The 14487-nt window shown below is 46.3% G+C and overlaps 1 protein-coding gene across 1 annotated transcript in view; it reads right to left on the bottom strand.

The window, feature by feature from the left end:
• The window catches only part of SGPP2 (sphingosine-1-phosphate phosphatase 2), a 110630-nt gene extending 98024 nt beyond the window's left edge, over nt 1-12606 (bottom strand). The window contains exon 1 of the mRNA XM_059393578.1: nt 12291-12606. Coding sequence (XP_059249561.1) covers nt 12291-12509 — 219 coding nt within the window. The 5' untranslated portion in view covers nt 12510-12606. The remainder of the gene's footprint in view (nt 1-12290) is intronic.
• Nucleotides 12607-14487: the final 1881 nt, after the last annotated feature.

The following is a 14487-nucleotide window of genomic DNA, read 5'->3' as shown; positions in this document are numbered from 1 at the left end:
CCCTCGTACCCATAGGAGCCCTTGCTTTGGTGGGCTGTTTCCCATAAAACCCTATGGGAACAAAGATTTTGCCATGTAGAAAAATCAAAACATACTTGAGAGGGCATTTCTCCAGCAGGCATGCATACCAAAGAAACAGCATTCACAGAAGCAAAAATAAATCTGATGGTTTGTTTTGTTTTATTAAACAAATGGGTATAAAAATGCCAGTGAGCATTTGGGAGCCTGCAGGCAATTATTCAAAATGGTTCAAGGAAACCATGACTCCTTTTTCAGCCCTCCTTTCAAGATATCAGGTGGTTATTTCCTTCTCCTTTCGGCCACAGGGGCTTGCACTTAAGGATTGCTTGCTTTGATTTTTAAAACACTTGGCTAATTAGTTCATACTGTGTTGGAAGCAGGAGTGAGGAGAGAAAAACATGGGTCACGCGGTCTCCACTGGATTTTTCAATATCTCATTTTCTTTCTATGTGCCATGTATCTCACCAGGCAAGCAGATAATAAAGGCCAGTGGATGCCCCCAATTTTAGCATTTTCATAGATTTCTAACACAGATAGAAACACTCAAAACGTGTTGCCAGGAAACCGTTTTTTTTTTTCTCCCAGGAAAATTCTGTGCCAAACAAAATGCAAGAATGCCTTTGTTGGAGACATAATTCTTATCAGGAAAACAGAGGATTAAATAATTAACAAAAACTGTAACAACAGACGTGCAAGTGCTTCTTTTAAATTTAAAAATGTTGACATCTTAATTATAAGTCAAGATAATTAGAATTAAACAAGGCTTGCTGTCAACAGCTTTCCTAAACATAGTAGCTTAATCACATTTTTAAAAAGTTGACAGGTGTCTGTTTCACCCTGACGAACTTCTAGCCATCCCCAAACTCCCTTCACAGTGTCCAAATGAAGAAAGCAAACTCATAAAAAAAAGTTATTCATTAATCAAAACCTTTCATCAGTTTCCCAGATTAAAAGGAAGGAGCTAACACAAAAACAAAAACAAAACAACAACAACAAAAAGTTGGGCTAAAAGAACACATAGCCAGGTAAAGTCGTCAGGGATAAAATGACCCCATTTTATTGTATTTCTGCCAAGAAAGAAAAGGTTGAGTTTAGCACAGCCTTACATGCTTCGTTCAACAGGTGGTATTAAGTAGCTGCCATGTTTGGCCCTGGGGGTGCACAGGAGAAAGAGGGATCGGACCCCTGCCACTATCTACCTGTCCCCATTCCCAACTACACAAAAGTGATAAAACTCATGATCTGATCGAAGTTATGGGCACGCCCTCGAAGCAGCAGGGGACCAGCGCACACCACTCACAAGGAAAGACCCACACAGGCCTCTTCCAGGGAGAGGAGTCTGTTCCGTGATGCCTCAGGAAGCAACGAGATGTGCTCAGAGGCCGTACAACCAGTCACCATCCCTGGGCACCACCCCCCTCCGCCCCCAGCTGTTCCATCCCGAAGGCCAACAGTGCCTCCAGCACCTGCCCTCCGAAGTGGAGCCAACCACACTCAAGATGGAGCTTCTTTCTCCTTTTGGGAGTTTTCTCTTCGACTTCTTACCATGGCCGTGGAGTTGCTGCTCTCCTAGATACTGTGAGCTTCTTCTTCTTCTTCTTTTTTTTTTTTTTTAAAGATTTTTTATTTATTTATTTGACAGAGAGAGATCACAAGTAGGCAGAGAGGCAGGCAGAGAGAGAGAGAGGAGGAAGCAGGCTCCCTGCTGAGCAGAGAGCCCGATGCGGGACTCAATCCCAGGACCCTGAGATCATGACCTGAGCCGAAGGCAGTGGCTTTACCCACTGAGCCACCCAGGCGCCCCGATACCGTGAGCTTCTACTTTCCTACTGCTTTCTCTGGCTGAAGGGTTCTGCCTGTGGCCTCCTTTCTCTCTCTGAAACTCACCACCACTCCACCATTTCCGTCCCTATTTGTGGGTCCTGCATTCAGACTCCCTCCAGGTGCAATGCGATTGGTGCCATCAGTCACTCTCCCCTGGGCAATGGCCCACTTGGGTGAGGTCCTCACCTCAGGCCACGTCATCAGACATTGAACAGCCTATAGAAAGCTTCCAATGAGTAGAGGGCTGCTCCCCAATCCAATCAGTTTGGAGCCATAATGATGGGGTCCCAGAATGGGTCCCAGTGCCCCAAACTATGGTATGAAAATTGGTGAAAGGAAACCTCCTTTGGAATGGAACCAGCGGAGTGCAGGAGGAGCTCTCATACCCTACCACTCTTCAGCCAATTGCAGACGCAACGCAAAACAAACCTGCAAGTCCAGACCACCCCAGCAAGAGGAAGAAAAGGTTTTCTCCAGGCCAAGCAACAGCCCAGCCAATGAGAGCTGTCACAACTCAGCCAATGAAAAGCCACTATATTTCAAACTTCTCGTTTATGCCAATGGACTTTTTGTTTCTAACAGCCTTCCCAACCCCCCTCTAAGCTCTGTAAAGAGTGTTCCTCTCCTCTGTTTTGTTGTAGTTGGCTTTGCTGGAGTTTCCTTGTCCCAAATTGCAATTCTTTTGCTCTTCCTGAATAAAACCATTTTCGTTACAAAATTACTGTTTTATTTGTAAGATTAACAAGACAAACCTATGTCTTAAGAAACCATTAGTGCTCTCTTTCCTTCTAAGAGTTTGTGGGTGAAGGTGCCACTCAAGGGTATCACAAAGGAATCCAAACAGATATTAAGGCTTGATTTCATGTTCAGGCTCCAGCCTAAAACTCTGGCTCAAGCCCCAAACTTCAGCTGGTAGAACCATCCCAGTTTCTTTATGCTACCCGGCGCTGGATACTTCCCATTTGTCCTTCTGGGTCCACCCTACACCCTTCTCCACGGAGGCTGACCTTTGTGTGGGGCCATGGGCAGGCTCCCAGTCTCCCTGGCTTCTGATTGAATTTGGCCCAAGGAAGGCACTGGCAGCATAGGAGCGGGTGTGTGGAGAATGACTTGGAGGTAGAGTTCCTCTACTCCTCCAGCCTGGCTGTGGCTGTTTCTCTACTAAAGGCAGCTCCTGTCAGGGGTCTCTCTCTGACAGCTAATTGCTCACTGAGGCTGGCCTTACCAGAACCAATGTTCTCCTCTTGCCATTTTAGACTGACAGTCATCTGCTCCTAGATGCTAACCCTTCCTTGTTGGTTTTTCCAACACCACCTACAACTTTGTAAATGATTCCATCTTTGAATTTCCTTCAATTACCTACCACCTTTTAGAAAAATTTAAAGACTTTTAAATTTTTATTTAAATTTAAAATTTTATTTTAAATTTTATTTAAATTTATTTATTTATTTTTAAAGATTTTATTTATTTGAGAGAGAGAGAGAGAAAGAGGCAGTGAGAGAGAGCATGAGCAGGGGTCGGGGAGACAGAGAAGCAGGCTCCCTGCTTGCAGGGAGCCTGAAGTGGGACTCGATCCTAGGACCTTGGAATCATGCCCTGAACCAAACACAGACACTTAAATGACTGAGCCACCTAGGTACCCCTAGACTATATATATTTTTTAAGATTTTATTTATTTATTTGATAGACAGAGAACACAAGTGGGCAGAGAGGGAGTCAGAGACACAGAGAGGGGGAAGCCAGCTCCCCGCTGAGCAGAGAGCCCAATGCAGGGCTCTATTCCAGGACCCTGGGATCATGACCTGAGCTGAAGGAAGAGGCTTTAACCCTCTGGGCCACCCAGGCGCCCCTAGTTTTTAATACAGTTTTCAATTTGCAGAAAAATTTATTGATGCATTTTAATTAAATTCCATACTTTCTTCAGACTTTGTTTTTACCGAACATCCTTTTTTATCTATTCCAGGGTCCCATGGAGGATACCACAATGACCTTTAGCTATCATGTCTTCTTGGACTACTCCGGGCTGTGACATTTGTCAGACTTTCCTAGTTATTTACAGCCTTGGCAACTTTGAAGAGGATAGGCCAGGTATTTTGCAGGATGCCCCTCAACTAGGATTTGTCTGGTGTCTTTCTTGTGATTAGGCTGAGGGTGTGGGTTTTCAACAAGACCACTCTGGTGAAGTGCCATGGTCAACGTGTATCAAGAGTACATAATTTCGACATGCGTCAAGAGCACACAGCATCACCGTGGCTTACACTCTTGACCTTAACCGTGATGACCTGGCTGAGGGGGTGTCTGCCTGGAGTCCGTACTGTAAAATGACTCCTCTGTGGCCCACACTTAAGGAGAAGGACATTATGTTTCTCCTCCCTGAAGTAGAACCTATGGATATTTCCTCTTTCTTTCTTTCTTTTTTTTTTTTTTTTGAGGTAAAATATGCAAAACATAAAGTTTGCCATGTATTTATTTATTTAAAAGATTTTATTTATTTGTCAGAGAGAGACAGCACAGCAGGGGGAGCGGAAGGCAGAAGGAGAAGCAGGCTCCCCTCTGAGCAGGGAGCCCAATGAGGGACTGAATCCCAGGACCTTGAAATCACAAACCAAGCTGAAGGCAGCTGCTTAGCTGAACGAGCCAGCCAGGCATCCCCAAATTTGCCATTTTAACCATTTTTTAAGGGCTCGATTACCCCTTAGTCTGTTTCCTGCTGGGAATCTTACTCTTCCCAGTCTCAGTGTTTCACTCTTCACCAAAAATGGCAAGGTGCCTTTATGTTTTATCACTTAAGATTCCTAGGTAAGGAAAGGAGATTCTCATAGTTTCTTTTTTTTAAAGATTTATTTATTTATTTATTTGAGAGAGAAAGTGCACATGTGAGCAGGGGAAGGGGCAGAGAGAAAGGGCGAGAGGAAGAATCTCCAGCAGACTTCCCACTGAGCACGGAGCCAGACCCTGGACTGAGCCACCCAGGTGCCCTGAGATTTTCACATTTTCATCTGTTTGACTCTTATTGCTCTTTTAGTCCCCACTCAAGACTTCATGAGCTCCTCCAGGGATAGTGAGCTACTCCTGCTACTGTCTCCCTGGCCACAAACTTATCCTATTATTATTATCAGCCTATCATTATTATTATTATTAGCTTCATATCCTAATATTATTATGAGCCTACATATTCTATTCTTGTATTCTTTACATTGTGTCATTTTCTTTGTGGCTTTCCTCTGACAGGAATTAGATCTTATTTATCTTTTGGATCTTTAAGGATGAGGACAATCCAAGAATCAGTGTAGCTGATTAAGAAATGTTGGCTGGCATATGATCTCACTCATATGTGGAATTAAGGAGAGAAAGCAGATGCACATATGGGAAGGGGGAAAAGAAAAAATGGAAAGAGGGAAAAAAACATAGAACACTCTTAACACAGAGAACAGACTGAGGATGTCTGGAGGGAGGTGGGTGGGGAAGGGGCTAGATGGGTGATGAGGAGGAAGTAGGGTGCTTGTTAAGTGATGAGCTCTGGGTGTTACATGTAAGTAATGAATCACTGATTTCTACTCCAGAAACCCTATTGCATTATATATTAACTAACTAAAATTTAAATTAAAAAAAAATAGAAATGTTGGTTGGAAATAAAGGAAGATAATATGAGATAAAAGTGAAAGTGTCTTATTGGAGTGCCTGGGTGGCTCAGTTGGTGAAGCATCTGATCTCAGGGTTGTGGGATTGAGCCCCACACTTGGCTCCACGTTCAGGGCAGAGTCTGCTTGAAATTCTCTCTCTCCCTCTCCTTCTGCCCCTCCCCCTGCTGTCACATGCTCTTATTTTTTATTAAATAAGTAAAATCTTAAAAAAAGAAAAAAAAAAGATGCAGGGGTGGTCTATTTTCACCAAAGATTAAAGAGGGTGTTAGTACGTACTCGTGGTGAGGGGCTGGAAAAACCTGCACTCACAGTTACTTATCCTAGTACCCCTGTTCTGCGGACAGCTTAGTGTTGAAGGCCATAATACGTGTATTTCTACCCAGCAGTCCCATGGCTGGAAATTTAAATTAAAAAGACAATCAAAGACTGAAATCAGTCTTGGCAATGATTTTTTTGGATTTGACACCCAAAGCAAAGGCAACGGAAGCAAAAACAAACAAGTGCGACTACATCAAATTACAAAGCTGCTGCACAGTGAAGGAAAACATGAACAAAATGAAAAGGCAACCTACCACGTGGGAGAAGATACTGGCAAATCATATAAGTGATAAGGGGAATTGTTTTTCAAATAATCCCATTAAAATGGGCAGAGGATCCGAATAGACATTTTTCCAAAGAAAACATTCGGATGGCCAACAGACATGCAAAAAGATGTGCAACATCACTCAGCATCAGGGAAATGCAAATCAAAATGATGATGACATATCCCCTCACACCTGTTAGAAGGGTTATTATCCGAAAGGCAAAAAACAACAAGTGTTGGCAAGGATGTAGAGTAAGGGGAATCCTTGTGTACTGTTGGAGAGAATATAAGTTGTCACTATGGAAACAACATGGAGATTCCTCAAAAAAAACTAAAAATAGGGGTGCCTGGTGGGCTCAGTCAGTAGATCATGCAACTCTTGATCTTGGGGTTATGAGGTCAAGTCCTATGTTGGATGTCAAAATTACTTAAAAATAGAACCTTGAGGGGCACCTGGGTGCCTCAGTCAGGTAAGTGTCTGAATCTTGATTTTGGCTCAGGTCATCCTCTTGGGTCATGGAATTGGGCCCCACATGGGGCTCTGTGCTCACCAGGGTGTCTTCTTGGGATTCTCTCTCTCCCTTTCCCTCTGACCCTCCCCCCTGCTCTCTTTCTCATAAATGAATGTCTTAAATATAAAAGAAAATAAAATCTTTTTAAAGATTAAAAATAGAAATACCATATGATCTAGAAATTCCATCTCTGAGTACTTATCTGAAGAAAAAGAAAACATTAACTTGAAAAGATATCTGCACCCCCATGTTCATTTCAGCATCATTTTCAACAGCCAAGATTTGGAAACAACTCTAGTATCTATGAATGTATGGATAAAGAAAATATGCCACACACACACACACACCACACATACACACACATACCCCCACACCAAACACACCACACACACGCACACCATACACATACACCCAAACACACCACACACCACACACACACACCACACACAAATACACACCACACACACACACCACATACACACCACACACACACAGACACACACACACATACCACATACATACCACACACACACACACCACATACACACCATACACACCACACACACACACACTGTAATATTCATCATAAAAAAGAAGGAAATCTTGCCATTTGTGAGAATATGGGAGGTGGAACTTGAGGGCATTATGCTAAGTGAAATAAGTCAGAGAAAAACAAATACGGTATGACCTCATGTATATGTGGAATATAAAACAAACAAAAAAACCTGCACTCATAGATGAGGAGAAGAGATTGGTGGTTGCCTGAGGTGCTGGGGGCGGGAGTTGGTGAAATGTGTGAAGGTGGTGACAAAATACACCCATAAAGTTACAAAATAAATAAGTCTTGTGGGTGTAACATATGGCACGGCAACTACAGTTAATAATGTATATTTGAAAGTTGCTAAGAGGGTAGATCTTAAAAGTTCTCATCATGGGGCGCCTGGGTGGCTCAGGTGGCTAAGCGCCTGACTCTTGGTTTTGGCCCAGGTCATGACTTCAGGGTCTTGAGATTGAGCTCCTTGAAGGGCTCCACGTTCAGCTCGGAGTCTGCTTGAGATTCCCTCCCTCCCTCTCCTTCCCCCTCAGTCCCTCCCCTGGGTTGCATGCTCTCTCTCTCTCTCTCTCATTCTTTAAAATAAATAAGTAAAATCTTTTAACAAAAAAGTTAAAAATAACACAAGAAGGAAAAACTGTAATTATGGGTGATGATGGATATTAACTAGACTTGCTGTGATCATTTCACAATACAGTATTTACAAATAATGAATCATTATATTGTACACCAATAATTAATACAATATTATGTGTTAATTACATCTCAATTAAAAGAGACAATCAAGATATATGGAAAGATACTTATATAAAGATGTTATTTTTAATTCAAAAACTGGAAAAAACCTAAAAGCCCAGCAAGAGGCCAACTAAATTATAGTTTATCTATGCTATAGAGTAGCAGACAGCCTCTAAAAATCAGGTTGAACATTTACTGCATGATTACCTTTGGGCAGTGGTATAATGGCCATGGATTTAATTTTTTATTTGTCTTTTTCCAATTTTTCTCATCTGAACAGTATCTGTAACTAGAAAAAAAAAATCAAAGGTACCTTTTCAAAGTGGCTTATTTTACTGTTTCAAACCTGAACATCAAAGAAAATCAAAACTTGAAGTTCAGCCTGTTGGCCAGTGGAGTCATAAGCCAGAATGTCCCAGTGGCCATGACTGCTGCCTCCAGTACCACCATTCTCATCCTGAACACACTAAGTGTGGTGGGTCCCAGGAGAAGGGAGCTTCCCACCTCTGTCTGCCATTTCTCCAGACCCCACTTCTCACCTGGACCCTGGACACTGGTTTGTTGTGTTTTCAAGGTTCCTCTGACTGATTATATTGTGCAGCCACAGGTGGAAACCCATGGTTCTATTCCACTCTGCCCGTCTACAGATGAGACCCAGAGAAGTTCAAGGTGACATGAAGGTGGAGCCAGATCCAGTTCTCCTGATTGCAAAGATGGTTCTTTTTACTGGAGCACGCCAACAAAGGAAGGGTGGCTTTTTGTAGATTGACAGACCTGGGGGTCCCCAAATATTTCAAAATAGGGATGCAAGGACTTCTCTAAATACCTCAACCCAACTGTAGAACTATGCCTGAAAAAATAGTTATCAAAAGGTATTTATGGAACACAGTACAATTTGGAAAGATCACTCCAGTCTAACGTAATGATAGGGAAAGGCTCTGCAAAGTCTGTCTTAATGCAACTATGTTGAGTAAGCAAAGATGATAAAAATCAAAATACCATTCTATCCTGGATTTACCCCAGGACAAACAAACACTATTCTAACCAGAACTTTGCCCTTCTCCTCGGTCCCAGGATCCTTGCTTCTTGATCTTGGCTACTGCCAGGAATGTCCTCCTACGGTTACCCTTGCAAACCAGTTATCCTTGTACTCTGAAAGCAACATGTTCCCTTTCCAACCAACCTCTGCCCAGCTCCCAGCCATGCCCAACACCTCACACCTTCACAATGAGACAGATAAAACAAAATCCTGGAAGGTGCACAGAAGAGAGCAGTTTAGACCTGAGCATCAAAAGACCTGCTTGTGTGAAAGTCTGGGAAGTCCTCAACAAAGCCTTTAACCCTTCAGGACTCAGATCTGTCCGTGAAAGGCAGGACTAGTGAGCAGCCTCTGAGGTCCACTCTGGCTTATTCAATGACAGCTTTGTGCAATCCCAGCCTAGCCCTGGTTTGTAAAGGATGTAGTTAATCTTTAACTTAGCAGTGCATGGTGTTACGTGAAAATTGGTCCCGGAAGTCATTACTTGTTTCTGCATTTGTCCTGTTTTAAGGATTAAAATAAATACAGCAAATGTGCGAGGTGAGAAAAATTAGATGTGTTGCATTCTGAAGTCACCCAAATGAAGAAAACAATTCTCTACTGTTAGGAGGGTCTTAAATCAGTGTCCACATGCTTCCTAGGCTACATGGAAAACATTTGATTTTCCATAGTTACACTTCAATTTAAAAAAAATCTTTAATCTCTTATTTTGAATTTTTAGCTATCTCTTACTTTTTCATGATCTATAGTGAGTGAAGTCGTGTTTGGGATGGGAAGGGGGAAACCCCTACCACGCTGCTTGCTGAAGCAGCAAGAAGATGAGTCTTTGCAAGAAATCTGCTTATCTTGCTTTTTACAGGGCAGATTTTATATTACAGTCTGCACTCATTTATTCCCAAAATTCACTGAGCTCCCACGTGAAGAAAATAATGAGCACACCAGGCAAGTTTCCTGCATTCTCAGAGCTTTTCACCCACTGGAGAAGACTGACGATAATCAGGAACCACCCCCCTCTCAAAGGCATATTTACATAATGTGATAAACGCTGTAATGAAGAATCACCAGAAACAAAGAGAACCTCTAAAACATGGAGTGAGACTCAAAGGTGAGCAAAAGAGTCTCTTGAAGAGCTGACCTTTGAAACTGAAGGATGAGTGGGGTTATTTGAAGAAAGGAGAGGCAGCTCAGGCCTGCCACAGGTTGGGCGGAGGCCAAAGGCCACAGGGAAGAATGGCTTGTTGGAGAGAAGTTTCCCAATTGTCCCCTTAGAGTCCTATTAAGGATCCAAGACAGCTATGTAATCATTTTCCTATTGAACCCTCTCTACATTTGCAAAATATTAATCTCCCGAAGTCACCTGAAACAGACCCGCCTTTTAAAACATTCACTAGGGGCGCCTGGGTGGCTCAGTGGGTTAAAGCCTCTGCTTTCGGCTCAGATCGGAATTCCAGGGTTATGGGATCAAACCCCTGCATCGGGCTCTCTGCTCAGTGGGGAGCCTGCTTCCTCCTCTCTCTCTGCCTGCCTCTCTGCCCACTTGTGATCTCTGCCTGTCAAATAAGTAAATAAAATCTTTAAAAATAAAAAAAATGAAAATAAAAATAAAAACATTCACTAACCTCTCATGTACCAAATGCTCTCCTGGGCTATTTCCCCCCCATCATACACCAATACAATGACTTCTCACCGTGAATCTTCAGCTTCCTCTCAGTGTTTCACCGTCTATGGTGAGAAAGGTTGTGTGTTGGACGGGAAGAGAGAGAGACCGCTGCTATGTGGCTGGGGGCACAGGCTTTTTAAGCAGGTAGAGGTAACCTCTCTGCAAGACATCTGTTTATCTTGCTTTTAAAGGGCAGGAGGAACCTTTTCCAGAATTGAGGTAATGTTTGAACAGTTGGAAAAGCATTCGCGGGAAAATGCACCCTGCTTAGCTTCTGGAATTGAAGAAACAGAGAGGAAATGTGGGGAGAGAGCATCAGAAAGCCTCTGGGGCCCCTCCCTGTGTGTTAAACGGTACGTACGTGTGTGCACAGAAGATGCCCTGCCACATTTCAGGTATGTAACTGGTTCTTAGATCCTCACTCTGTCCCATTTTTAAGACAAGGCAAGAGGAAAGCGGAAGGGGTGGAGGCAGGTCTCAAACTCATCTAAAAGTTACTAGATGTCATATGGGACAGAGAAGGAACAATTGAAAAGAAAAGAAAAGAACATTATAGAGGATTTCTCTGGAGTGGAGCACACACCCCACCCTCACTCTCTCAAATAAATTTTCTAATCCAATGCCCGCAATATGCCATCCCACACTGAAGCCAGGTCTCCATCATTCCTCAGTTAGGAGATCTGGAAAGCTACACGTGAATAAATGTCACCTCCCTGTCACCGAGACAGCTCTTCATCCCTCCCCAACCCCCGCCCCCAACACAAGGAGTGGGAATCGTCAATACATTGCTTCCTTCCTCCAGTGCCACACTGTGAGCTCTCCCAGGGCGAGGGCAGCTTCTGCGGGTGGCAGGGCCGATTCGGGCAGCCCCCCCCCCCCCCCCCCCCCCGCCGGGGAGGCCAGCAGCCCTGGCCCGCTAGCATCTGCAGCCTGTTCGGTCCCTCCTGCCTTGAGTCTCTGTGCACCGCGATGACAACACACGCCGGCTCCCCAGAGCCGCAGTGTGTTGTATAAGCACACTCTGAACGCCTGGAGGGGAGCGCGGTGAGCTTCTCTCTCGACAGCATCTGTTCAAAGTCCCTGGTGCCAGTCACAAGAGACCCACCCGGCAGGAAGGGGATGGGGATTCCGCCCCGGTGCGGGTAGGGGTGCGGTTTGTAGATCTCTCCAGGCGCAACTGAAACCTGAAGTTCTGTCCTTAGAGCTGGAAATGCGGGACAGTGAAGGGCACAGCGGGCCCTGCTACACCCCTTGAGTGCGGATCAGGCCGGGGGGAGGTGAGTGGGGGAATGGGGCGAAAACTCAGGAATCCTGAGGGAGTCCTCAGAATTTCTCCCCAGAGAAGCCTCTAGCGAAAACGCCAAGGACATTCCCCCCGCCCTTTTCAATTACGTAACTCTTACACATTTGGGAGAAAGCTCAGCAACATAAATTTCACTCATGAAAGGAGAAAGTCTAAAGACTGTGTCTAAAGCTGCTGGTGCATCTGATGTCTGAACGGACGTGGGTGCTACTACGCAGCCTAAGGGATGGCATCCTGGTGACTGGACTCCCCGCCCCCACTCCCCTCCGTACCCGGCGCCCGCAGCCCGGTCGCTGCCGGGGATGGCGCTCGCCGGTCCCCCGCGTAGCGGAGTCCGCGGGACCCTCAAGTCCGCCGGCTGCGGCGCGGGCTGTCCCCTCCCCCACCCCCCGCGAACACCTGACCGTGGTTACCTGCGGGGCCGCGACTCTCCGCAGCCCGTTGGCCGGCCCCCCGCCGCCCTTGCCGTTGGCCGCAGGGAGCTGCCCGAGCCCCGGCGCCCGCGCCGCGCCCTCCGCGGGGCCCGCGCCGTTCTCGCGGGGGCCTTCATCCGGCGCCGGGAAGAGCCCGCAGCGGCGCTGGAAGCGGGCGACGAGCTGGGAATCCTGCAGGCTCCGCAGCAGCTCGGCCATGGTGCTCCCGGGGCCGCGCGCCAACACCGCCACGCCGATGCCCTCGGCTCGCACTGTCCCCGCCGCTCCGGCACTCGGCGGGCCGGGCACTCGGGGCGGAGGGCGGGCGGGGCCCGGGGCGCCAGCCAACAGGTGCGCCGCTCGGGTCCTAGCGCCGCCCCGCGCGCGCGGGCGCCCAGGTGGCCGCCTCCACCTTGCGCGGGGCACGTCGGCGCTCCTTGCCCTCCCCGCGGGCTCGGAAGGGCTCGGGCGGTCCCTGGCGTCCCGCCGGCTCGCAACTGGGCGGAGGCGCACAGGTGTCTAAACCGCGCCTCTCTTTGTGCCACCGCGCCCCCCGGTCCCTTCGGGCTGGCGCAGAAGTGCCACCTAATGGGGAGCGGCCGAGCACGTGGAGACCTGCGGGAGTCCTTCCTGCCATGCGCGGGCTGGTCCCGGAGTGACCCCACTTTCACTCTTGAGCCCAAGGTGAGGTCGGATTTCTTTGCAGCTTCTAGCACCCAGGCGCCTACTCCGCTCTTTCTTTGCCCGCTTCCTGGAAGAATGAGTCCTTTAAGGAAGATTCCCAAGTTTTTTCCAAACTGTGATGCAATGTCTCCCCGGAAGCCCGACCCCCTCGACCTTGCTCAAGAACTGAGGAGGTTGAAAGTATGCCCTGAATCATCCTGAGTCCTTGGTGCTGGCTCTCGTGATTGGGCAATTGGTGAACACTTTTAGACGGGTGTGGAGGAAACGCTACTCTTCCTCAGTATTCTGCATTGGGAAAGATGATGCTGCCCCTCCCTTCTACTTTTTGTCTGCTCTGCCTCTAATTAGGAAAGGGCACTGACGAGACACAACAAGATCGTTCACGACCTTTAGGCCCCAAGCGAACCAGGTGAAGGGCGGGGAGGAGGATTAGACATCTCACCGCACCCTTGCCTGCTTTAAGGATCTCAGCAGAAGAGGAGCAAAGGAAACTGCGATTCTCCCACGAGGGCCTCTGCACTTCTGACAAGGAGTGAGAGGTACAGTCAAATTAGGCTGAGCTGCTCAGCCTGCAACAGAAGTGCAATCCTAGTCCTGTCCTCAGTTGACAGCCATAGGCTGCATGCTACTGGCAGCCCATGCAAAGCCTACTGAGTATTTGGTTGCACAAATGACTATCAAAAAAAAAAAAAAAAAACCAAAAAAAACACCTGCCACACTTTCCCGTTTATCCAGTTGTCCTTTTGGATCAGGATGTCTTTGGGATGTAGCTTTCAAGGATGATTTGGTCTCCCTCATGCCTTGGTTTCTGTTCTCCTTCCCAATCCTGATGGAGAGCAAGATCAAGGTGACAGAGCAATGACACTTGGGAGATACTTAGTTTACAGAAGCAGCACAGGGATACTGTCACAACCCAGATGTATGACACATGGAGATATCCTGTCCTGGAGGCAGAGGGCTCTTCTCCTCCACATTGCTGTCATTTACAGACCCTGGGACCAAACTCTATCCTTTAGTTTTAAAAGCTAAAGTTGGACCAGTGCAGAACCTGTTCTTTTTATGTGCGAATGAAATAGGTTCTCCCATGAAGACACTTGAGTGGTGTATCTCTGAAATTTCATGCTTCAGTTTTCCTTTCTTTCAATTAGACAGAAGTAGCAAAGCGAGCATGGCTTAACGTAAGACCAAAGAATTGAGCATTCAGATAATGTACTTTGTCTCCTTGGAGGACCAAGTAATGGTTCCAGCTTCCTGTGACTTGTGATGCCACTGTGTGCCTTGGTTTTTTCATGTGATCAAATAATAATCTGCACTTCTTATCTTATAAGGCTATTGTGAAAAATCTTTAAGTAAGCTCTATAAGGCAACCTGGTGAGATAGCTGTAGCCTTCTGTATTGTTCAGGAGCCATTCAATTTGGGAATGAATCTTCAGGAGGATTTGGCTCTGAACAATTTGAGTGAGACTGAAAAGCCAGGGACTTCTGGCAGTGATCCATAGGCTTCCCCAGATCC

Source organism: Mustela nigripes, chromosome 3, assembly GCF_022355385.1.
Source record: "Mustela nigripes isolate SB6536 chromosome 3, MUSNIG.SB6536, whole genome shotgun sequence".
Classification (NCBI taxonomy): Eukaryota; Metazoa; Chordata; class Mammalia; order Carnivora; family Mustelidae; genus Mustela; species Mustela nigripes.
This window is presented reverse-complemented; position numbering and strand designations above follow the sequence as displayed.